This window comes from Nomascus leucogenys, chromosome 2 (genome assembly GCF_006542625.1).
Source record: "Nomascus leucogenys isolate Asia chromosome 2, Asia_NLE_v1, whole genome shotgun sequence".
In the NCBI taxonomy this organism is placed as follows: domain Eukaryota; kingdom Metazoa; phylum Chordata; class Mammalia; order Primates; family Hylobatidae; genus Nomascus; species Nomascus leucogenys.
Genome location: NC_044382.1, coordinates 154101736 through 154124078, shown reverse-complemented (window position 1 = coordinate 154124078; position 22343 = coordinate 154101736). Strand labels below are relative to the sequence as shown.

Genomic DNA, 22343 nt, shown 5'->3' with positions numbered 1-22343 from the left:
CAGAAGTGAAACTCTGTCTAAAAAAATAAAAAAGAAAAGAAAGAAAGAAAGAAAGGTGGCCCCATTAATGTTTATGCCAAGACAGCAGGCATGACCTGGAAGTGTCCCAAGCCACAGGGCATCTTGCTTCCGGGGAGGAGGAATGAATCAAATCGCACCTATGTGGAGGCAAGCAAGGACTCTATGACTTCAGGAGCCCTGGTGGGTGGACAGAAGCTCCCTGCTCCCCCAGCCTATCTACCTAGCAGTGCTTTGGCCTGCCCCATTCCTGTACTTCTGAGCCTGCCTGCCAGTCCCTCCTCACATGCACACCGTGGCTTTGTGCCTGGTATTCAGTGTCCCGGAGCCCCAAACCACGGGGTCAACACCATGAAAGAAGCAGGGACTCTGCTCTCATCCGCTCACCTCCGCCCCCCGCATAATCCCCTGGTGCTCACACAGCCCCACCGTAAAGCTTTTCTAGCTCCCTGGCAGACTTGTGCCGCTGTTTGCCAGATCAAAGCCCAGTGACCTGAGTGGCCTGTCCCCAGCAGAGGCCACTAGTCCCTGTGGACCCACCCCGTTGGGAGAGGCATGGGTTGAACTTTGACCACTAGGCTTAGGGGTTGGGATGAGTTTCTACAAAAAGAGGTGGGTACACGCCAGTCCACAGTGGTCCTGATCAAAGTGAGAACAGACAGCAGGGAACATCACCCTCTTCAGATTGGAGTCAGCGGGAACAGAACCAAGATGTTGGGGAGGAACACTTGGAAGACCTCAGCTTTCTCCTTCTGGGTTGAGCAGATGTGGGCCCCTCTCTGGAGTCGTTCAGTGAGGCCAGGGCGATGGTGTTATCAGCGTTCCTGTGCACGGCGAGCCAGCAGTAACACGTGTAAGTAGAACCTCAAATTTCCCAAATGCAACTGGATCCTTGTCGTAGCTGATGGGGTCTTTCGAGATGAGAGAGGAGAGACCATCCCGAGCCACATGCGTTCAGATTTCCACTCCGTTTCTTTTTTTTTTTTTTTTTTTTTTTTTGAGATGAAGCCTTGCTCTGTGGCCCGGGCTGGAGTGCAGTGGCATGATCTAGGCTCACTGCAACCTCCGCCTCCCGGGTTCAAGCGATTCTCCTGCCTCAGCCTCCTGAGTAGCTGGGACTACAGGCGCCTGCCACCACTCCCAGCTAATTTTTTGTATTTTTAGTAGAGACAGGGTTTCACCGTGTTAGCCAGGCTGGTCTTGAACTCCTGACCTCGTGATCCGCCTGTCTCGGCCTCCCAAAGTGCTGGGATTACAGGCATCAGCCACAGCACCCGGCCCTCTTTTTTCTTTTTTTTTTTGATGAAGTTTTGCTCTTTTGCCCAGGCTAGAATGCAATGGCATGATCTTGGCTCACTGCAACCTCTGCCCCCCCAGGTTCAAGTGATTCTCCTGCCTCAGCCTCCAAAGTAACTGGGACTACAGGCACCCGCCACCGCACCTGGCTAATTTTTTGTATTTTGGTAGAGATAGGGTTTCACCATGTTGGCCAGGCTGGTCTCAAAGTCCTTACCTCAGGTGATCCACCCACCTCGGCCTCCCAAAGTGCTAGGATTACAAACATGAGCCACCGTGCCTGGCCACACTCCGTTTCTCTTGTATTTGGTGACCTTGGGTGAGTCATTTAGCCTCCGTTTCAGGGGTCCTGGGGAGGGCAAGATGCTGGGAACAGGCGGGTAGTCCGTGTTCGCACAGGACACACTGGCATGACTCACCATCCAGACCCGGCGGAATGGGCCGCACTAACCAGTCACGATCGCTCCTAAACTCTTCGGCAAAGAACGCTTTCAAGCAAACCTGTACCAAGTAAACCACTCGGTCAGCTCAGCCAAGAAACTGCCCCGTGCCAGCCCCTCCCGGCTTCATGGTCAGTGCCTTGTGACCTTGGACGACGCCCTTCCTCTTTCTGGGTCTCAAGTCCTTCCTCCGTAGAATGAGAGCCTGCTTCGGCAGCTGCCAACTTCTCTTCTAACTCAAATCTTCCACGCGTTCCGTGTTTGGGCCATTTAAAGAGCACGGGCTTAGGAGCCAGACCCCAGGCATGCGGTGCTGCTGATGGTTGCCAAGGTGGAGCACCGGCACGTCTTCACCCCCGAGCCTCCGTGCCCTCATCTCGAGATGGGGGTGGCCAGACTTTCTCTCCAGGGCCATGGAAGGATGACACGATGCGTGTAGAAAGACTGGCCCACCCCAGACTTTCAGTGAGCTCCACTCATTCCTTCTGTTGGGGGCCACACCTGTGGACTGGAGGGCAGTGGTGCGATCTCGGCTCACTGCAGCCTCTGCCTCCTGGGTTCAAGCGATCCTCTTGACTCAGCCTCCCAAGTAGCTGGGACTACAGGCGTACGCCGCCATGCTCAACTAATTTCTGTATTTTTAGTAGAGATGGGATTTCGCCATGTCGGCCAGGCTGGTCTCAAACTCCCAACCTCAAGTGATCTACCTGTCTCGGCCTCCTAAAGTGCTGGGATTACAGGCATGAGCTACCGCACCCACCCCCCTCTTTTATTCTTACTACCACCGTTAAGAGCGCTAGGCTGCCGAGATTGGAATCTTGGCCCCACTGCTCTCTATGGCTCTTGCCCCTCTGTCACTTTCCTTTATTTTTTGAGACTAATTTCTGTCTTGTTGCCCAGGCTCGAGGGCAGTGATGCAATCTCCAGCTCACCGCAACCTCCACCTCCCAGGTTCAAGCAATTCTCCTGCCTCAGCCTCCCGAGTAGCTGGAATTACAGGCATGCGCCACCACATCCGGCTAATTTTGTATTTTTAGTAGATACAGGGTTTCTCCATGCTGCTCAGGGTGGTCTTGAACTCCCAGCCTCAGATGATCCGCCCGCCTCGGCCTCCCAAAGAACTGGGATTGTAGGCGTGAGCCACCGCACCCGGCTGTCCCCTCTGTGACTTTCTTAACTTCTCCCAGCCTTGGTTTTGTCGTCTGTAACAGGGGGTTGATAATGGTGCTTACTGTGCAGTGTCACTGGGAGAAGGGTCCGAGGTGGGGCCTGCAAAGGCTGGGGACAGCACATGGCTCCAGGAAGCCCTCGCTAGACGCCAGCTGCTGCTGTTGCTAACACAGGCAGCGGTGGGTGCCCTGCGTCTATTTAAGCATTTCCCTGTCAGTGGGCAGCAGGTAGCATTCCATTTCTTACTATGGCAACATGTCCTCTTACATCTTGTGCTACAGAGAGTCATATTCTGTATCGGCACCTAAATCCATTTACACCATGGTCCTCAATCTGTTCCCAGCGAACAGAGGGCTCTGCCAAATCATTTCAGAGTTCCACAAAGAGCAGAATATTCTGCCAAGCAGAGAAGATTAGAACATCGTAAGGAATTCATCCTTCTATGTCAGTGTTTTATTTATGGGCATTCTGAAGACTCTTTCATTTGGGAAAAGAATATTGTTACTAAAAATTATTGAAAAATCACTGGTGGTTTGGCCTTGAGAGAAAAGTCAAAGAGTTAGAAAACATTCAGTGATAATTTTAGAACCAGGCATGGGGGCTCATGCCTGTCATCCCAGCACTATTTTGGGAGGCTGATGTGGGAGGATAGCTGAAGCCCAGGAGTTCAAGATCAGCCTGGGCAACATAGCAAGAACCCATCTCTAAAAAAAAAAAATAAAATAAAAAAATTAACTGGACATGGTGGCACACACCTATCATCCCAGCTACTTGGGAGGCTGAAGCAGGAGGATCGCCGATCCCAGGATTTTGAGGCTGCAGTGAGCCCTGATCAGGCCACTGCACTCCAGCCTGGGCTACATAGCAAGACCCTGTCTAAGAAAAAATAATAATAATAATTTTAGGGATCATTGAATGCGTTCTAGTCAGGTTTCAGGCGTGCACTGGCAGTGCCCATCTGTTCCTAAGTGTGTGATCAGCAACATTACGTTGGTAACTTAAAATTGGCCGTGGTGAAAGTATTTACACCACAGTCACTGGCAAACACCAGAAATCAAAGATTCTAAATCCCTGGGAGAACGGCTTATGAAACCTCAACCAGCACACCGCTGCACATTGTTGGACATTTCACTGGCTATTTCCTGCACAGGTGTGTGTGTCTTCTTGGGTTTGGCTCCCCCCGAGCTGAGCGTGGCTGCGCTGGGCTCCCCGCTCTGGGTGGGTCCAGGCCTGCTCAGTGCATCTCTCATCCTCCTTCCACAGCCACCTGAGGCCTGTTCTTCTCACGGCGGAGGGCGGGCACTCACAGGGCTAGGCCAGCGGTGCCCATGTACTCCAAGCTACTGCTCACGTCACGTCTGCTAATGTCCCAGTGGTCAAAGCAGGTCACCAGGTGGCCAAGCCTAGTGACAATGGGGGAGAGGATATCTCCTCCCATGGAGGTCAAGGGGGAAGGAATTTGAGATTTGCTGAACTACCATCAAACCTGGAGACTGAGAATGCATCGGGGAGAAGGGGTCTCCTTCCAGACTGTGCCCGTGTGAATTAGGGGCAAATACTGGCCTCCTGGGGCAGGGGACTTGGCGTCTTTGATTCCATGTCCCCTGCACCTAGGCCAGGGCTTGACCCATAGGAGCAGCTCTGTAAATATTTGTTGACTGATTGAAAAAGAGGATAACATTTGTATTGCCTCCCATCGGAGCCCTACTGGAATTAGCACAGAACCCACCTTGCTGTGCACCAGGGTCGGCTGCGTGGAGATTGGAAGCCTGTTCAGCACCCAGGTGGTGTCGCCTCAGTGCAGGTGGCAATGAGCCCATCCTTTTGTTGGGTGACACACGCTGAGTTCAACGCGGGTGTTTCATTATTGGTGGGCCCGTTGGTGCAGCTCAGCAAACAGAACCTAAAATTACCCTCTCTTCCCACATCCTGTGTCTCTGTGAGCCAGGGAAGCCTGCGTCTCCTGCATAGATGAGCACCTCCTCTGTGGCATCAGTGGCTTTTCGGTTCTGTGTACATTCAGGTCTGTGCGCCGTGTTAAATGCCCCCTGCCCGGCAGGGAGGACCGGAGGCAGCGGCCGTGGGAGGAGGGTAGAGTGCACTAAATCCTGCTTCCCGTTGGATGCAAGGGAGATTTGTGAGGCCTCAAAGGGGCTTTTTTTTTTTTTTTTTTAGATGTAGTCCGCCTCTTGTTGCTCAGGCTGGCGTGCAATAGTGCAATCTCAGCTCACTGCAACTTCCACCTCCTGGGTTCAAGCGATTTTCCTGCCTCAGCCTCCCGAGTAGCTGAGTAGCTGGAATTACAGGCGTGCACCACCACGCCTGGCCTCAGAGAGGCTCTTTGGAGAGAACAGTCAATGGAAGTTCAGGGCTGCTGGTGTAGTTCTGAATTAAAGCAGACGCTGGGGCAAAGGACACACAGACAAAGGTCCCTGTTGTGGCCGCCAGCTCCTGTGTCCATAGTTGTCCATCACGTGAGAGAGAACAGAACACATCTGCAGGACACTGCAGGGCCCACCGTTTCCCAGCGCTGGCTTAGTCACTGCTTTCGGGCACGTAGCGAGTTCTGTATGTGACCGCAGGGTTGTGGCTAGGCTGTAAGGCAGGGGCAGGGAAATGCATCTTCCCTGTCTATCACACATGGGAAGGCATTCCAGGCCTTCGCCAGTGCCAGCGAGCTTATCTTCTCAGCAAAGCTGCTATGATTATACTCCCTTATTCTCCTTCCTGCAGATAAAGAAACTGAGACTGGGGGGAGGTGGTATATAATATGCCAGGTAACTCGGAGAGTGAGTGGGGAGAGCCGCCAGGGTTTTGGCCCACAGATATGTCTTCCCTGCTGCACAATGTGTAAAACTTAAAAAATTACTTGGCAAGGCCAGGCGCAGTGTTTTATGCCTGTAATCCCAGCACTTTGGGAGGCCAAGGCAGGTGGATCATCTGAAGTCAGGAGTTCGAGAACAGCCTGGCCAACATGGTGACATCCCGTCTCTACTAAAAACACAAAAATTAGCCGAGCGTTGTAGCGAGCACCAGTAATCTCAGCTACTTGGGAGACTGAGGCAGGAGAATCACTTGAACCCAGGAGGCGGAGGTTGCAGTGAACTGAGATCACGCCACTGCACTCCAGCCCTGGCAACAGAGTGAGACTCCATCTCAAAAAAAAAAAAAAAATTACTTGACAACACCTGAATGTTGGGACACTCAACCTGAACATCTATATTTCTATCTTCTCTTTAAAATTCCAGGCCAGGCGTGGTGGCTCACACCTGTAATCCCAGCACTTTGGGAGGCTGAGGCGGGCGGATCACGAGGTCAGGAGATACAGACCATCCTAGCCAACACGGTGAAACCCCGTATCTACTAAAAATACAAAAATTCCCCAGGCATGGTGGCACGTGCCTATAACCCCAGCTACTTGGGAGGCTGAGGCAGGAGAATCGCTTGAACCAGGGAGTTGGAGGTTGCAGTGAGCCAAGATCACACCACTGCACTCCAGCCTGGGCCACAGAGGGAGACTCTGTCTCAAAAAAAATAAAAATAAATATAAATATATCCAAAGATCTGGCAGCAGAGGGCTCCCTCTCCCTCTCTCTCCCGCCCAGTGGGGTAGCAGCAGCCCCTCTCAGAACCACCCTGTGCTCTCCACACGCCGCAGTCCCCACCACTCCCTCCTGCCCACCCAGCCTGCCAGGGAGGGCCCGTTGCCCACAGCAGCTTTACTCGTCAGCATCCTCTGCCCTCACAACACGTCCACTTTGATAGGGAAGCTAGGCGCCCGGGTCTGACGTTGATGGGATTCAGGCCTCAGGTTGCACTGGGGAAGGGCCGGGGGGAGTCCTCCCCGCTGGTCTACAAAGAACAGAGGAACACTCTGGAGACCTGGACACCAGCCTGGAGCAGCCAGAAGCTCTAGTACAGACTCCCAGAGGCCAGGATCTTAGTTCAGACTGCAGCGAGCTTGCTGGATGTCTTGGAAAAGTGACTCCAGCCCCTGGCCTTATGCTTTCCCATCTGTAAGGGGCGGGGGCAGTTAATCCACAATAGGGATTATTCATTCAACAAACACTCATAGTGCCAGATGCCATCGAAGCATGGAATGCACAGGCCAGCAAAATGACCAAGCCCCTGCTTAGATTCTGGTTGACGAGACAGACAGCAGACCCCTAGCAGATGTTACCATGCACGTTGACAGGGGAGAGAAAAACCAAGAGAGAAAATTAAAATAAACAGGCACACAACCAGCCTACTATCTGTCATCACCATTACCTCCCATAGGGCTTTTTAACACTGACGAGTAGAAAAGATGCGATTTTAGAGCAAACATTCTGCGATTTTGCAATCTTTAACTTAAAAATGTATTGTACATTCTACTGACCTCTGACGGTTTACTTATTAAATAACGGCTAAAAAGTTTTTCAAGTTCATTAAAGAACAAAACAGAGCAATGCGCTAACCATTCGACTTAGGTGAAGATGCATTTCTGAAAGGGCTATACATCTTTTTTTTTTTTTTTTGAGACCGAATTTGCTCTTGTCATCTGGGCTGGGATGCAATGGTGCCATCTCTGCCCACTGCAATCTTGGCCTCCCAGGTTCAAGCCATTCTCCTGCCTCAGCCTCCCGGGTAGCTGGGATTACAGGCATGAGCCACCACGCCTGGCTAATTTTGGCATTATTAGTAGAGACAGGGTTTTACCATGTTGGCCAGGCTGGTCTCAAACTCCTGACCTCAGGTGATCCACCCACCTTGGCCTCTCAAACTGCTGCGATTATAGGCGTGAGCCACCTCGCCCAGCCAGAGCTATACATCTTTATCATTGTTTTCTAGACTTCTGCTGGACACACCCTTTGACCCAGCGATTCTGTGGTTAGCAATTTGTAAGAAGAAAAAAATCCAAGACTGGGCGCAGTGGCTCACGCCTGTAATCCCAGCACTTTGGGAGGCCAAGGCGGGTGGATCATGAGGTCAGGAGATCAAGACCATCCTGGCTAACACGGTGAAACCCCATCTCTACGAAAAATACAAAAAAGTAGCCAGGTGTGGCGGCGTGCACCTGTAACAGAGCTACTCAGGAGGCTGAGGCAGTAGAATCACTTGAACCCGGGAGGCAGAGGTTGCAGTGAGCCGAGATGGCACCACTGCACTGCAGCCTGGGCGACCGAGTGAGACTCTGTCTCAACAAAAAAAAAAAAAAAAAGAAAAGAAAATAATCCAGATGAGAATCCAGAGAAAGAACAGCAACTTCATCACAGCTTTGTTTAATTGCAATAAGTTGGAAATAACCTAAATATCATCACCAAATAATGGATTTTAAAAATTGTGTCATAACTATACAACGGAAATGTACCACCATTAAAAAGAATTGTATATATATTTTTTTTTGACAAAATGAGTTCATAATGTTAAATGAAAAAAGGCAACTTACAAGATAATACACACTGTAAAATCCTTGTTCATTAAAATAAAAAATCCTGGCCGGGTGTGGTGGTATACACCTCTGACCCCAGCACTTTGGAAGATGCCTGCCTCACTTTGGGAGACGCAGGAGAATCGCTTGAGGCCAGGAGTTTGAGACCAGCCTGGGCAACATAGTGGGACCTCGTCTCTACAAAAAATGAAAAAGTTAGCCAGGCACAGTGGTGTTTACCTGTAGTCCCAGCTGCTCAGGAGGCTGAGGTGGGAGGATAGCTTCAGCCTGGGGGTTCGAGGCTACAGTGATTGGCACCACTGCACTCCGGCCTGCGCAGCGCAGTGAGACCTGATCTCAAAAAAACACTATTCCATTTAATCCCCTTTAAGAACTGGTTTAGCTCAGGCCTGTGAAGGTGAGGACAGGAGCCGCAGGGCATGCCAGGCCTCTGGGGTGACGTCCCCAAGCCGGAGCACTGTGTATTCAGAAGCTGCTCTAAGGTTTCGAGAGCAGGATATCCCAAGGATCCTGTCTCTTAAGGAAAAATAAAAATAAAAAATCCAGCTTTCTCTTCGCATAAGGCTATTGCACAGAGAACAGGTGGGGCAGACACACACCAGGGGGTGCAATCATGGGACAGCTGCTTCTTCACTCATAAGCTTTTCTGCATTTTTTTTTTTTTTTTTTTTTTTTTTTGAGGCAGAGTCACCCAGGCTGGAGTACAGTGGTGTGATCTCGGCTCACTACCACCTCTACCTCCTGGGTTCAAGCCATTCTCCTGCCTCAGCCTCTGGAGTAGCTGGGATTACAGGCACCCAACACCATGCCCAGCTAATTTTTATATTTTCCGTAAAGATGGGGTTTCTCCATGTTGGTCAGGCTGGTCTCAAACTCCTGACCTCAGGTGATCCGCCCACCTTGCTTCTGAAAGTGCTGGGATTACCGGCGTGAGCCACTGTTCCTGACCTCTGAACTGTTTTTGATTAATGGCTCTTACTTTAAAAATGACAATCAAAGCAGTTTGAAATGAGCCTCCAGGAAGTGGGTAGAGGGGGGCTGCCACTCTGTTAATTTTCTCCACACTGGGGTCTCATTTCCTCCTTGCCTGAGGGCTTGGAAGGAGAGACTTCCAAAGCAGCTCCAGTTTCCACAGGACCCATTAGGTGGGATTCCTGTGAGTGGGAAGGGAGGTCTGCAAACCCTTCCCGAGAGGCAAGAGCCGCACTGCACTCAGCCTGCCTTCCCCACAGCGCCCTCCTCCGCGCACCTGCCCTCCCCAGGGTCTCTCCGGACTTCCCGTGGCCGCTCTGTGACGAGGGCAACACAAAAGTAAAAAACCCATCAACACAGGCGGCACGGGCCGAGAGGGAGTTGCTTCCGGGTGGGAAAGAAAGTCCCCGAGTGGTGCGGAAAGGAGAGGGGCAGGCGAGCACCCTGTGGGCGCGCGTCCAGCTGCCCAGGGGCCCCCACGCGCCCGTTTCCCGTGGGTCAGTTTCCCGTGAGCCGGGACCTGTGGGGTCTCGGGTTCGGCCGGGTTTCAGCCCTGTCGGTCCAAGACACAGGATGAAGCTCATGCCTCACTCGGGGTCTCCTTCTTTCTCCCTGCAGTGCACCCACTCTGGACGGGCCCGGTCTCCGTGCCAGGGGGCACACGGCAGTCTCCTATCAACATCCAGTGGAGGGACAGCGTCTATGACCCCCGGCTGAAGCCACTCAGGGTCTCCTATGACGCGGCATCCTGCCTGTACGTCTGGAACACTGGCTACCTCTTCCAGGTGGAATTTGACGATGCCACCGAGGATTCAGGTGAGCGCCGGCTGGGGCTCGAGGGCTTTCTCCTCTCCCGTTGTTCTGGGAGCAGCGTCGGGGGCTTCGCGGAGAAGGGGGAGGAGAGCAGGAAGGGGCTGCTTTCCTTGTGCTGCGGGGGCAGGGACAGACACTCGTTGGAGGGAGGACATACCGGCGGATGGTGTGAAGGTTCTCGTGGCGACGGGAGCCTGGTGCTCACTTTACAGATGAGAATATCGCCAGCACCTGCATGCACACAGGTGCACCTAGCAAAGAAAAACCCCTTCCCGCGGTGCTCGCCTTGCAGGGGGTGGGAGGAAGACACAAGCTCATTGAAATGCGAACACTTTGCGCGTGGGAAGAGGAACTCAGAAGGCAGCGGTGGCTGCGACGCTACCCTGGCCTTGATCATGTAGGCAGAGGCCTGCAAGGAAGTTGGTTCCACAGCAGGGCAGGGGCAGCCGGAGCCTGGAAATGAGACCACTGCAGGCTTGAGCAGGCAGTGACCTGGCCGACATTTTATTTTATTTATTTTATATTTATTTTATTTTACTTTATATTGAGACAGAGTCTTGCTCTGTCATTCAGGATGGAGTGCCGTGGCGCGATCTCAGCTCACTGCAACCTCTGTCTCCTGGGTTCGAGTGATTCTCCTGCCTCAGCCCGAGTAGCTGGGATTACAGGTGTCTGCCACCATGCCCGGCTAATTTTTGTATTTTTAGCAGAAATGGGATTTTGCCATGTTAGCCAGGCTGCTCTCGAACTCCTGATCTCAGATGATCTGCCCACTTTGGCCTCCCAAAGTGCTGGGATTACAGGCGTGAGCCACCGCGTCCGGCCCAGGCTGACCTTTTAAATGGACTCCCCAGCTGCTGTGAGCACAGACTGAGCAGGGGCCTGGAGGGGAGCAGGGGTTAAATAGGAGGTGGTCTGGGGAGATGTAGGTGGGAGACAGCGGTGGAGGGACGGGGTGGGCTGGGAGGTGACTTGAGAGGTCCTGAAAGCCACCAAGCCCTTACTGGGTTCCAGCGCTTGGCCAAGGGCTTCTGCGGATCATCTCATCAAACCTTCACCATGATTCTCGGAAGTTCCAGGCAGATGCTCTGAGGTTTGGGAAGCTTCTCTCTACGCCTATTATGTTTGCATTTTTATCAGGACTGGCTACCAGGTGCTACCTGGTGTTTTCCCAGCACCAGTTGGAGTCACCGTAAGCCGCCTTCCTGCCGAATGCCTGTTCTCCCTCCTGCTGTGAGTCTGGAATTGGGCCACATGCTGGGTATCAGGTGCCTTTGTGAACAGCTCCCAATAAACCCTTGGGCACTGAGTTGCTAGTGAGCTGCCCTGGTACAGAACGCGTCACACTGGTTTAGTGTTGCGGCTGGTTTAGAGGAGAATTAATCCGTCCTGTCCATCTCTCCTGGTGAGGACTCCAGAAGCTCCTGCCTGGGGCCCTCAGACAGCCCAGGCACCTCTTCACGTGGCTGATCTCGCTCTGCGTCCTTTTGTTGAATGTAGCTTAGCTCTGAGGGTGGCTCTGTGCTGGACCCAGTGACTCTTCCTGGGGAGTCATCAAACCTGGGGGCCCCGACGCAGCCGCAGCCCCACGTCCTCTCTGGCAGGCATCCCATCTGCCTCCTCCCGGGTGTGTCCCACGTGCCTGGGGATCTTGCTCACTCACTGTTGCTCCCATGAGGATGTAACGCCACTGGGGCGGGTCTTTGTCTTATTTGATATTTTATGCGCCAGGCATCCTAGGCACTCAGCAAATTGACGGATGAACAGAGTTGAAGGCATATATGAGCCTTCCTTTCTTCCTCTGTGACTGGGGAGAGAAGGGATGGCCGCTGCAAAGGCTGCGGGGAGAGAATCGAGGCCACCCCAGGCCAGCACTCAGCACCACATCTGCACAGAAACTCCCACATGGCTGCCAGCATGCCCGGAGGCTGAGGCGGGAGGCTTGCTTAAGCCCAAAAGATTGAGACTGCAGTAACCTGGGATTGTGCCACTTCACTCCAGCCTGGGCAACACAACGAGATCCCGTCTCTCAAAAACAAAATAATAATAACAATAACACACACACAAAAGAATACAACCTGTCCTTCCTCTAGACATTCTGACTTGGCAGGTGCAAGGCACATCCAAGAATCTCATGCCAGCAGGCTCCCAGGTGCCGCTGATCCCGCCAGTACGTGGCTTTATAAGGGCATCTACTGTGTTGCTGGCTCAGCTTCCATCCTCCTGCCTCCTGGGTCCAACATTCCTGTTTTCCTTGGGAGCCCGTCCGCGACTCCCATTCACGGGGTCCAAAGACAGGAGTGGGTGGGGACCTGGGCGTGGCCACTCAGAACAGCCCTGTCACTGGCTGCAGCAATTGGTACAGGCATGGGCACGTGACTCAAGACCGGCCAATGAGAGCGAAGGAGTTTTTTTCTAGGACGTATTTAAATAGATCATTTCCATGGCTGTGCAAAGGCCAGCTGGCTCCCGCAGCAGGTGAGGGCCCCCCTGAGAAAGTGTCCACACGGGAGGGCAAACCCAAGAGGGGGAGAAATCAAGGCCCAAGCCAATATCGGGGCCTCTGAATGTAGCTGTACCTGAAGCCAAGTCAACCCCTGTACTAATAAGCCTCTTTTGAAAATCATTTTAAGTTCCTATCACTTGCTTCCAAGAGTCCTGATACAAGCAGACAAATGAAAGTGGCCAGGCGTGGTGGCTCATGCCTGTAATCCCAACACTTTGGAAAGCTGAGGCAGGTGGATTGCTTGAGGTCAGAAGTTCGAGACCAGCCTGGCCATATGGTGAAAGCCCATCTGTACTAAAAAATACAAAAATTGGCCAGGTGCAGTGGCTCACGCCTGTAATCCCAGCACTTTGGGAGGCTAAGGTGGGCGGATCACCTGAGGTCAGGAGTTCGAGACCAGCCTGATCAACATGGAGAAAGCCCATCTCTACTAAAAATACAAAAGTAGCCAGGCATGGTGCTGCATGCCTGTAATCCCAACTACTCGGAAGGCTGAGGCAGGAGAATGGCTTGAACCTGGTAGGTGGAGGTTGCGGTGAGCCGAGATCATGCCATTGCACTCCAGCCTGGGTGACAAGAGTGAAACCTGGTCTCAAAACAAAAAGTAAAAATACAAAAATTAGCTGGGCATGGTGGTAAGCACCTGTAATCCCAGCTACTGGGGAGGTTGAGGCAGAAGAATTGCTTGAACCTGGGAGGCGGAAGTTGTAAGTGAGTCGAGATCACGCCACTGCACTCCAGCCTGGGCAACAAAGTGAGGCTTAGTATCAAAAAAATAAAATAAAATAAAAGTGACTAAATTGGCCAGGCGCAGTAGCTCACGCCTGTAATCCCAGTACTTTGGGAGGCAGAGGCAGGTGGATCACCTGAGGTCAGGAGTTCCAGACAAGCCTGGCCAACATGGTGAAACCCCGTCTCTACTAAAAATTAAAAAATTAGCCGAGTGTGGTGGTGGGCACCTGTAGTCCCAGCTACTTGGGAGTCTGAGGCAGGAGAATTGCTTGAACCCAGGAGGTGGAGGCTGCAGTGAGCTGAGATCGCACCACTGCCCTCCAGCCTGGGCGACAGAGCAAGACATTGTCTCAAAAACAAAAAAACGAACAAACAAAGAAAAAACAGTGACTAAATTGATAGCAAAGAAATGGAAGGGAGGGAGCAGCAGGATCATCAGTTTCCATCCTTTTACTGTGTGCGCAAATGTAATTTGGCTGCAGGTGGGGTCTGTGCAGACCCCGGGTGAGGGGCGATTGGGCTATGGCCTGTTTAACTCCACCTGTGCAGACTGCAGCGCAGCCTTGTCCATGCTTCGTGACTCAGCCTTGTCCTCAGGGAAGCTGGGGCTGGTGCAACTTTCAGAAGTGGTCCCAGGTAAGCCCAGCCCTCTTGCGTCCATGGGTGGGGAACGCCGGTACAGGCCTAGCAGCTGGCTTTCCGGGGCTAGGTGGAGGGACAAGAGCGGTGATGTGTGGTGTTCGCCACTTTCCATGGTGCAAATACTGCTGCATGGCTGAGTGCAAGTGTTCAAGGTGCCGTCACTGACAGTGGAGTTGGGAAGAGATTTGCAGTGAGCTCCAGAGCCAGCATGAGCCATCTCCCACCCGCCCCTGCCCCATGCCTTCTTCCCTCCTGGCCCTGCTGCCTGGGATCTCACTGCTGCTCTCCAAGTGAGGAATTCCATTAAGACTTCTTAAGACTTCTTTTCAGTTGACCTGGCAGAACCCCACCTCAAATTGGCTTAAGCAAAGAAGAGGGAGATTTGCCGGCTCCAATCCTAAAGAATCCGGGCTGCAACCGGGTGTAGGGGTCGTCGACTGCCAGGGCTCTGAGTGCTCCCCCAGGCTCTGCTTTTCCCAGAGGACACTCATGGGGCTTCCCTGATGGGGGGAAGGTGGCCGCCCGAGGCTGTGGCTTGGCTTCCAGTGGAGCGACATCGCCTCTTTCCTGGCAGTTCCAGCCACTATCCCAGGGCTGATCCTCAGGGGCCCGGCTTTGGCCGCCTGTCTGGCCAGACCCAGGGTGACCCCGCCCGGAGCAAGGTGTGTTCGGAGAGTGGGGGGCAGCACTCCCGCAGGACAGCCGAGGATGCTGTTCCCAGATTGATGATGGGGCGCCCTCCTCACTGGACGTGCGCCCTTGCCATGGACCCCAAGCCGACCTCGGCCCCTCCCTGACTCGGTTGCTCTCAGGTCCAAGGCCACTGCTGCTGCCTGTGTCTCCCAGCGTCAGCCTCTGACCTTGTCCTGACCCCACTTTTGGCTTCCCCACCGGCTTCACATCTGCTCGAAGGATCTTGGCCCTCCCTGCCACAGACCGAAAGAAGGATCCGGTGTCTCTCCCGGGCCGTGGAAATGAGCTGGGTCATCCCTCCCTTGGCTCCCGTCCACACGGGCCAATCTGGTTTCACTTTATTTGTCATTTTCTCCAAAACCCAGTTTCCTTTTTCTTTCTCTCCCACTCAGCTTCACGTGCTCCCGGTCCCCTCCCCGTCTCTGCAGCTGATTTTTCCAGGTTCTCGGTCCTCTCCTTCACAGATTTTCTGTCCTCTTTGTTCACCCGGATTGGGAATCGGGAGCCGCTGGGGATGGAGGGAACGAGAACCTCAGATGAAGGACAGATAGGGCTAGAGAAAGGTTTTCAGAGAGAAACAGAGAAGAAGGAGATGAAAACACAGCAACCCCTGGATGGAAGGAGGGGCAGTGCCCATAAGAGGAAGGGAAGGGAGTGGACGATGTGCAGAGAACTGAGCACAGACAGGTTCCTGAGGCCTGGGCCATGCCATCGCAGGGCCAGAAACAAAGCGAAACAAACGGAGAGGCCAAGGAAATTTCCGTTGGTGCGGACACTGCCAGCAGTTTTCCTAGCAGCTGGGGGTGCCAGCAGTTGGAGCAAGCAGGGGCCAAGGATGATGAGTAACAGAGGTGGCGGCAAAGGCTCTTTCCAGGGAATGTGCATGGCCTTGAAGGCCAAGGAGGAAAGGCTGGGGGAGCAAAGCGGGTGGAGGAGGGAACGGGGAGAGGAGAGGTGCCAGTCACAAAGGAAAACAGCAGCCAGATCCATGTGCTGCCACACCGTGCCTGTCCCACCTCGAGTGCCCCCGCAGACAGCTCAGCTCATTCCCTAAAGGTGCGGGAGGGCCCAGCTCATTGGGCAAGGCTGTTTGAAGCACTTGGCATCGTTCTGGGAGAATTAAGCATTTAGTAGACAATAGCTTCCTTCAAAATGAATCCAAACGAGGCCTGAGAGCTCGGAGTTGGGGGGTGCCTGCCAGGCTGTCCGCATGAAAGGAGGAGGCTCTAGGGACCTCTTGACTCCTCTAGTGGGGCACAAATCGGCAGCTCCAAGATGAGAGACAGGGGAAGAGTGAATTCCTTGGAGGGGAATCCTGGCACTGTGAGGACTGGGACTGTGGCTGGTCGTCTGGTTCAAGGACGACCCCTGGACTGAGAGGAAAGGATGTGACCATCACGCTTATATCCTGGGAAAGTTATTTATTGTTGCAAATTCATAAACTGGCAGTCTAGTTCCTAAAACGACTATATGTGTGTGCACGTGTGTGTGCACGTGTGTTTGTGTGTGTTCATGTGCATGTGTGCACATGTGCACTGTGTATACATGTGTGCATGTGTGTTCATGTGTGTGCACACGTGTGCATGTGTTCGTGTATGTGTTCATGTGCGGGTGTGCATGTGTGCACTGTGTGAGCATGTGTGTATACGTACGTGCACGTGTGTTCGTGTGCATGTGTGCACATGTGTGTTTGTGTGTGCGCATGTGTTTGTGTGTGCATGTGTGCACACATGTGTGTTTCCATCTCCATTCTGTACGTAGCTCCTGTTCCTTCCCTCAGGCTTGGGTGTGAATATTTTGGGGGAAGTTAGGTAGAAGTCAGTGTCCCCTCGTTCTCTACAGATGTTTTCTCTGCTTTCTGGTCCTCAAGACTGAAAAATGAAAATGTACCAAACAGCTTCCAAAGTTCACCTGTTAGAGATTCAGCCACTGGGGAGCCACTGTTCCTGTTCTTGCTCACTTCCAATTCTAAATTCCCAGAGCAGTGACTCTGATTGGCCCAGCCCTGCACTAATTAGGAGTGGCACTGAGGAAGGGGCTCTGATTGGTCCAGCATGGTTTGAGTGCCCATCCCTGTCCAATCAACTGTGACCAGGGGTGGGATCATGCTGGACAAAATGTCAGGTGGTGGAGCCACTGTTGTTATCATTTGGATCCAAAAGCCCATTTCTTTTTTTTTTCTTTTTTTTTATTTGAGACAGAGTCTCGCTCTGTCGCCCAGGCTGGAATGCAGTGGCGCGATCTCTGCTCACTGCAAGCTCTGCCTCCCAGGTTCACGCCATTCTCCCGCCTCAGCCTGCCGAGTAGCTGGGACTACAGGTGCCCACCACCACGCCCTGCTAATTTTTTTTTTTGTATTTTTATTACAAATGGGTTTTCACCGTGCTAGCCAGGATGGTCTCGATCTCCTGACCTCGTGATCCTCCCGCCCCGGCCTCCCAAAGTGCTGGGATTACAGGCGTGAGCCACCATGCCCGGCCCAAAAGCCCATTTCTAATCGTCCAGCTTCCCAGATGGTTCCCAGGTGCACGGCAACCCCCGTGTGCTGTGTAGTCTTTTGTAGGGAGAAAGGATCAATCAAGACAGGGAAATCCCTGCTCCCATGGAGCTTGCGTTCTGGTGGGATAAGAAAATTAGTAAACATTAATTAGTAAATAGGTACTTCTCTACACAAGTTTGCAGAATAATAAACAAATATGTGCATAAGAAAGAAGATGGTTTTGGATAGCGATAAGTGCTGTGATGAAAATGAAACCAGGTGATAGGCCAGCGATGACTCCACTGAGGGAGGTTGTGAGCATTACACAACATAGTCAGAAAAGGCCCCGCTGGACCCAAGTCCCAGCTGGTAAGAAAGTGCCAGCTTCGTGACGGTGGGGAGAAGCATTCCAGCATCACCGTTTTAAAATACGAGCATCCTAAATGTTACACAAACCATACTTATGCTAAATATTTGAGATCTACACTAAAAATGTGTTGCTTTCTTTGTAATTCAAACTTAACTGGGTGTCCTGTGTCTTCTCTGAGAACTCTTCTCTAATTGTGAAGCTGCAAGTTCAAGGGGCTGGGCAGAAACAGGCCTGGCAGGTTCAGGGAACAGGCAGAGTGGCTGAGTGTAGGAGAGTGTGGAGGGAGTAGACTGAGTCTTTGTGGTAATATTCACAGGCCAGGGATGTAATTATTATTTTTTTTTTTTGAGATGAGGCCTTGCTCTGTGGCCCAGGCTGGAGCACAGTGGTGTGATCTTGGCTCACTGCAGCTTCTACCTCCCGGATTCAAACGATTCTCCTGCCTCAGCCTCCCAAGTAGCTGGGATTACAGGCATCTGCCACCATGCCCAGCTAATTTCACCATGCCCAGCTAATTTTTGTATTTTTAGTAGAGACAGGGTTTTGCCATGTTGGCCAGGCTGGTCTCGAACTCCTAAGCTCAGGTGATCCGCCCGCCTCAGCCTCGCAAAGTGCTGGGATTACAGGCATGAACCACCGCGCCCAGCCTAGGGGTGTAATTTAGCAAGTAGCTGTTTTATATGCTTTGTCTGTGTCCCCAGCAAATCTCATCTTGAATTGTAGCAGTTTCCCCATCCTGTTGTCACGGTAGTGAATAAGTATCACGAGATCTGAAGAGTTTTTTGTTTGTTTGTTCATTTGTTTTTTGAGATGGAGTCTCGCTCCCTCAAGCTGGAGTGTAGTGGTATGATCTCGGCTCACTGCAACCTCTGCCTCCCAGGTACAAGCGTTTCTCCCGCGTCAGTCTCCTGAGTAACTGGGATTACAGATGTGTGCTACCATGCCTGGCTAATTTTTGTATTTTTAGTAGAGATAGAGTTTCACCATGTGGGCCAGGCTGGTCTCGAACTCCCGACCTCAAGCTATCCACCCACCTCAGCCTCCCAAAGTGCTGGGATTACAGGCGTAAGCCACTGCACCCAGCCAATCTGATGGTTTGTTTGTTTTTTTTTGAGACGGAGTCTCGCTCTGTCACCCAGGCTGGAGTGCAGTGGCGTGATCTCTGCTCACTGCAAGCTCCACCTCCCGGGTTCATGCCATTCTCCTGCCACAGGCTCCCGAGTAACCCCTTTTGCTTGGTTCTCATTCTCTCTCTTGGCTGCTGCCATGCAAGACCTGCCTTTCGCCTTCTGCCATGATTGTGAGGCCTCCCCAGCCACGTGGAACTGTGAGTCCATTCAACCTCTTTTTCTTTGTAAATTACCCAGTCTCGGGTATAGCTTTATCAGCAGGATGAAAACAGACTAATACACTGTTGTTACTTATTAAATGTTATTGGCTTATTTTGAAAACAAAAGCTTACCAAATACACGTGGTTATGGGAAGGGGCCAGAAAGTTACACTGCAAGTAAAAATATCAGTAACTAGGTTTACTGGGTGGTGACGGCATAAACAATAGTTTTTCCTTTTTTTTTTTTTTTTTTGAGACAGGATCTTGCTCTGTCACCCAGGCTGCAGTGCAGTGGTGCGATCACAGCCCACTGCAGCCTCGGCCTCCCGAGCTCAATTGATCCTCCCACCTCAGCCTCTTGAGTAGCTGCATCTACAGGTGTGAGCCACCAAAAAAAAAAACCATTATTTTTTACACAGGATCTGGCACTGTTGCCCAAGATGAAGTGCATCTGGGCTCACTGCAAGCTTCTCCTGAGCTCAAACCACCCTCTCACCTTAGCCTCCCAAGTAGCTGGGACTACAGGCTCACTCCACCACGCCCGGCCTTGTTTTTCCTTTGTAAACATCATTCTACAATGCTGTGGGTACATCACTTTTTCCTTTTTTTTTTTTTTTTTTTTGAGATGGAGTCTCGCTCTGTCACCAAGGCTAGACTGCAGTGGCATGATCTCGGCTCACTGCAACCTCCGCCTCCCAGGTTCAAGGAATTCTCCTGCCTCAGCCTCCCGAGTAGCTGGGACTACAGGCGCCTGTCACCACGCCTGGCTAATTTCTTATTTTTAGTAGAGACGGGGTTTCACCATCTTGGCCAGACTGGTCTCGAACTCCTGACCTTGTGATCCACCTGCCTCGGCCTCCCAAAGTGCTGGGATTACAGGCGTGAGCCACCGCACCTAGCCAGACTTTTTCAATGTGAAGTTTTCTTTGGAAGTTTATACATCCAGTTTGGGCCTTGGAGGAAAGCAGTCAGTGACAGAAATTCCGTGACTCAGAGTGAGTTTGGTGGAGCTTCGAATTGTAGATTGTTTCCCACGGACCGCTGCAGGCACAAAGCCCTGACTGCAGGACCCCGGGTGATAAAAGTGATCAAAGGCGAGTGTGGTCGGGCGTGCGCTGCAACGCGAGTCGAGGTTTCGTGGAGCCTCCTTCAGTGGCTCCTGGGGCAGTTGTGTGGATGAAGAGGGCCACGTCCGTGAAGCGCTCAGGATGGAGCTGCTGGTGGGGCGGCCATGCCGGCCACATCGCTCACACTCCTCACCTGTCCACTCGGTGTCCCGCGTTTTCCTTGGCTCCTCTGTGGATTAATTCTCGTTCTGAAGATAGGGGAGGCCGAGGTGTCTTCTCAGCTCTGTTCCTGGCTCATTGCTGCGCTTCTCTGTGCCCCTCCACCTCCCCCGCCCCCAACGAGGGGAATGAGAACCTTGCCTAGGGAAACACTCTGGGGACGGTGGCCCGTGACTCCATGCCAGCCCCTCCCAAGCCCAGCCGCCAGCTCAGGTCCTGACCACCCTGTGGACTGCCTGGTCCTCCAGCCCCGCGCCCGTCCCCGCGTCCTCCCTCCTGCTCTTGCGTGGTTCCCTCGTGTTGCTCTCTGCCAGTAGCTGAGCCCCCGTGCCCACCCACTGCAAGTGCACTTTCCCTCCCTCCTGGCTTCCCCACTGCGTTGCTCCCCTGCAGGGGCCAGTGAGTGGCTCTAGCTGTGTTCAGACGGTCTGTGCCTCCTCCTCCCACCCCAGTTCCTCAGCCTTGGAGACAGACGGGGGTGCAGCAGGGCTGAACGGCACTCCAAGCTCGTGGGGCTGGCGGTCCGCATCTGAACCCGCCGCGTGGCTAGCACCCCCCTGAGCGTTTTGGTCAATTTGCCATCGTCCCACCCCTCAGTGCCGTGGGCGGTTGCCTGACGAAAAGCTGCACTTAATAGAAATCCCTGTGGATGCGGGAGATGGACAGTGATGAGCTCAGGACCAGCCAGCAACCCCGTCAGGCGGTAATGCCCACCATGGTCACCTGTGACTTCCTCTCGCCACTGCTCGGAGCTCCGGCAAAGCCACGGGCAACAACACATTTCTGCTCCATACGAGAAGCTCCTGTTGTAAGTCGGTGACGTGGCTGCGGTTTCCTCTCAGCAAATATTGAGCAAACACGGACTGTGCCAGGTGATGTGCTGGGTCCCAAACCCTTCCCAGACCCAGCCCTGGCACTCACGGAGATCCAGCTAGGAAGTCTGGGAAAAGGTCATCGGGGAAATAAACGAAGGCAAGCACAGTGGATGAACGTGCTGCCGCCGCTCCCCACACCTCTTGTGGTGGACATCCCTTACGCTTCCTCATGGGGGACGTCACTTACGCTTCCTCATGGGGGACGTCACTTACGCTTCCTCATGGGGGACGTCACTTACGCTTCCTGGTGCCCTCCCAGATGACCCCCCTTGGGCCACTACACACGACCGCACCTGGCAAGAGCAGACAAGGATGGTCTACTCACCGAGCCTGCAAGGCTGGTGTGCAGGACGGCCCAGCTACGCTCCCCAGGTGTGTGTAAGACCGGGGACGAGTCAGTCATTGGGAGGTGAGGTGCTGGGGCAGTGTGGGGTGGAGGAGGAGGGAGGGAAGCTGAGTGTGGGCTCTTCATACTGGAGAGGAGGGCAGGGCCATGGTGCAGAGACTCAGATGGGAAGGTGTAAGAAAGAGCAGAGTTTTCAAAGAAGCTACGGTGGAGACCCACGGAAGAGGAATGCTGAGGCTTTTCTGTCTGAAATGCTGAATAGACTCTAGCACACGCAAACAGCCCACCACAGCGAGCTGCAGGATTCTTCTGGGCTTTTAACAGTGGTCTTGTCAAAAAAAATTAACCGGGCATGGTGGTCCCAGCTACTCAGGAGGCAGAGAGGGGAGGATGGCTGCAGTGAGCCATAATCGCACCACTGCACTCCAGCCTGGGTGACAGAATGAGACCCCTGTCTCAAAAAAAAAAAAAAAAAAAAAAAAAGACTGGAACATTCAAAACCTGTTGATGGGCCAGGTGTGGTGGCTCACACCTATAATTCCAGCACTTTGGGAGGCCAAGGCAGGTGGATCACCTGAGGTCAGGAGTTTGAGACCAGCCTGGCCAACATGGTGAAACCCTGTCTCTACTAAATATACAAAAATTAGCCAGTTGTGGTGGTGCGTGCCTGTAATCCCAGCTACGCGGGAGGCTGAGGCAGGAGAATTGCTTGAACCTGGGAGGCAGAGGCTGCAGTGAGCCAAGATTGTACCACTGCATCCAGCCTGGGTGACAGAGCGAGACTCTGTCTCAAAAAAAAAAACCCTGTTGGGGTTTGTTGGCGAAGGCCCCCCTTCCTTTCGCCACCACCGGCGCCGACCCTATTTTCCCTCCAATCCCATCTCCCGCTGCCCCGACAGTGCCTTTGCCAGCTGGTGCTTCCATCTGTTCTGTCATGGTGGCTG

General features: G+C 52.9%; 1 protein-coding gene and 1 long non-coding RNA gene across 3 annotated transcripts in view; one reads left to right on the top strand and one right to left on the bottom strand.

The window, feature by feature from the left end:
• The window catches only part of CA5A (carbonic anhydrase 5A), a 55760-nt gene continuing 33417 nt past the window's right edge, over positions 1-22343 (top strand). For both annotated transcript variants that reach the window (XM_030819941.1, XM_030819934.1), the window contains exons 1-2: positions 1-871; positions 9946-10143. In XM_030819941.1, the coding sequence (XP_030675801.1) occupies positions 730-871; positions 9946-10143 (340 nt within the window). In that variant the 5' untranslated portion in view covers positions 1-729. The remainder of the gene's footprint in view (positions 872-9945; positions 10144-22343) is intronic.
• On the bottom strand, positions 5198-12425 carry LOC115836932. Its single transcript, XR_004031937.1, has 3 exons — positions 12219-12425; positions 6648-6776; positions 5198-5651 (listed from the first exon to the last, which is right to left on the bottom strand). It is a non-coding gene; the product is annotated as an uncharacterized LOC115836932 (long non-coding RNA).